The sequence below is a fragment of the Cajanus cajan genome, chromosome 5 (genome assembly GCF_000230855.2).
Source record: "Cajanus cajan strain Asha chromosome 5, NIPB_CcT2T_4, whole genome shotgun sequence".
Taxonomy (NCBI): Eukaryota; Viridiplantae; Streptophyta; class Magnoliopsida; order Fabales; family Fabaceae; genus Cajanus; species Cajanus cajan.
Window position 1 is genome coordinate 46464508 of NC_138521.1, and position 2584 is coordinate 46467091.

Below are 2584 nucleotides of genomic sequence, written 5' to 3' on the forward strand. Positions count from 1 at the left end.
ACGTTGGATTCGTTAGGAAAGCAAGAGGCTTCTTCATGCTGACGTGGCTTTGTAGTTTGTTTTAGAGAATGAATAATACTTTCATCCACTACATCAGAAGCTACATGATATTTCACGTGCACTGAATTAGACGTTTCAATAATATTCATGCTCTTAAATTTAGGCACGATATATGAAGGGGGAAAACCTTCCTTAATCTTTGGAGAGGATCAAAACTTGCCATATTTCTTTCCCCATTTAACTAGCATCCAAGGCCTATAAAGATTATCGGAATCTTGTTCAGATTGCGTAGTAACCGCAAGATTTTCTTGTTCAGATACGGGCTTGTGCGTAACCCTAGGTTGGGTTTCATTCAATGTTGCATGGCTCTCACCCGCATCTACCTCCATGTTTCCTGAATCCTTCTTGGAAGCCTCATTGGTCGTAGTCTTCATTGGACCTACCACAACGTCACACTGATCTTGTCTATGCCCATACTTGCCACAATTGAAATAGACCGAGTGAAGGCCTTCATATTCTAATTTTATAATGTGCCCCAAAACATTTATCATTGAAACTAGCCTCCTATTGAGATTAACTTTAATGCAGATTCTAGTAAATTTACTCCGAGAATGAATAGAGGTTAATTTATCAATCTTTAGCATTGTCCCCAACTTGTTTCCCACCCTCCAAAGAAAGCGATCATTATAAAGTTCAATGGGCAGTCCAGGGATCCTTATCCAAGCTGCAACCTTTTTGGTTTTATTTGCTGTTAGAGTGAAGAAAGGTCTCCACTGCTGAACCAAAATGTAATGATCAGCAATCATCCAAGGACCATCATACAGGGCATGTCTATAATCCTCCTCCTCCGTGAATTGAACAAGAAAAAAGTCTTTGGGCATGTCAATCATGCGCACTGAGCCTAACTTCACCCAATCTCTATTCACCTTATTCTCTAAAGCCTTGAAAGCGATGCGTTTGCCCAAGACCTAGATGACGAGTGCTTTCTTCCAAGGAGAGCACCATTCCTCAAATTCTTCTTGACTAACATTGATGGTAGGACACGGATCCAGATCTGCGTTATCTGTCATAGCTTGGTCATTCTCCTCCACCATCAATTCTCCAGAGACATCCATCTCCTTCAACATGGTGCTGAAATCAGTAACTCTTTTATTCCCATCTGACTCCATCAAACTTTCAGCATAAGAACGAATCTGTTTCTCATCACTATTTGGTGGTTGGCCTTGGATGTTCTCCAAGGACGAATCCAAATTCCCACCCGCTTTTTTTTTTACCTTCTTCGTGCACCGTTGATTCACGTTTTCTTCCTCCCCTTCTGAAGCCATGTTTTTTGACTATAAAATTAAGTCGATCAAGATAATTTAATACTTCATTCTTATAAAACAAAATTGACGTAATATATACATTTCAAAAACATATTAAAATATGAACACTTTGATTACCTTTAAGTTGTTGTTCAATTTTAACAAAATTTGATACAAACATATAAAGTGATATAAATTTTTAATCTAACAGTTGAATTTACAAAATTTACATTTAATATAAAGTTATTGAGCAGTATAACACGTAGTAAAAATTACACCAATGTTATTATAACCTTCCTTTTATATATATATATATATATATATATATATATATGAATTGTTCTATCAAAATTAGAATGACGCGGTGGAAGTTGAGGTAGTATGTACACTCTAGTGTTATTATTGTAATTTAATTTGATGAATAAAAAACAATACCCTTCTCAAAAGTATTTGTATTGAACCCACTTTAAACTCTCTCGAAATTTATAAGGGGATGTGTTGGATTGAAATTTCATGAGATTTTTTAGTGTAAAAAGTCTTGTGAATTTTAAAAAAAAAATTAGGAATTTAATATTTGTATTGAACTCACTTTATACTCACTCGAATTCTATAAGGAAGTGTATTGAATTGGGATTTCATAAAAAAGATTAGGGGTGAGCAACGGGTGAGTTTGGTCGGGTTCGGGTGAAAAATGTCCAACCCATTGTAAACCGACTTTGAAAAAGTGTGACCCATATCCGACCGACTGAGCTTTCGATTTGAGGCGGTTCGGGTTGAAACGGATTCGGATTTAAGCGGGTGGGTATAATCGGGTTTGAATTTTTTTGTAAACCAATTTATCTTAAGGAAGATGAAGCTTAAAACGATAAAAAATATTTTTAAAATAGTGTATAAAAATAGAATGAAGGTGACAATAGATGGTGTAAGTAGATTCGTAGTTGAAACATTTACAAACTAAAGAAGCAAAAATAAAAGATAACAAAATTCATAGTTGTTACACGGAAAAGAAATATAAAGTTAGATTACAAAATCATAAGAAATCGCAGTCTCACAAAATGTACTCAAAATGGAGATAAGAAGATGGAAAAGAAAGACAAAGAAAGAAGCAAAAAGATAACTCTAAAAATGGACTAGTGTGTTGAGAAGTTGAATGAGGAAGGAGAAGACAAAATAAATATCTAAGTTATGAGAAAAAGGAAAAAAATAAGTTACAAATTGATGGCTATATTATACTTGAAATAAAGACTTTTAAGTTTGGACCATTGTTATTTAGTTATACA

At 34.6% G+C, this 2584-nt stretch overlaps 1 protein-coding gene across 1 annotated transcript; it reads right to left on the reverse strand.

The window, feature by feature from the left end:
• Positions 1–209: 209 nt before the first annotated feature.
• On the reverse strand, positions 210–890 carry LOC109811509 (uncharacterized). Its single transcript, XM_020375272.2, has one exon. It carries the CDS (start codon positions 888–890, stop codon positions 210–212), a length of 681 nt encoding a protein of 226 aa, XP_020230861.2.
• Positions 891–2584: the final 1694 nt, after the last annotated feature.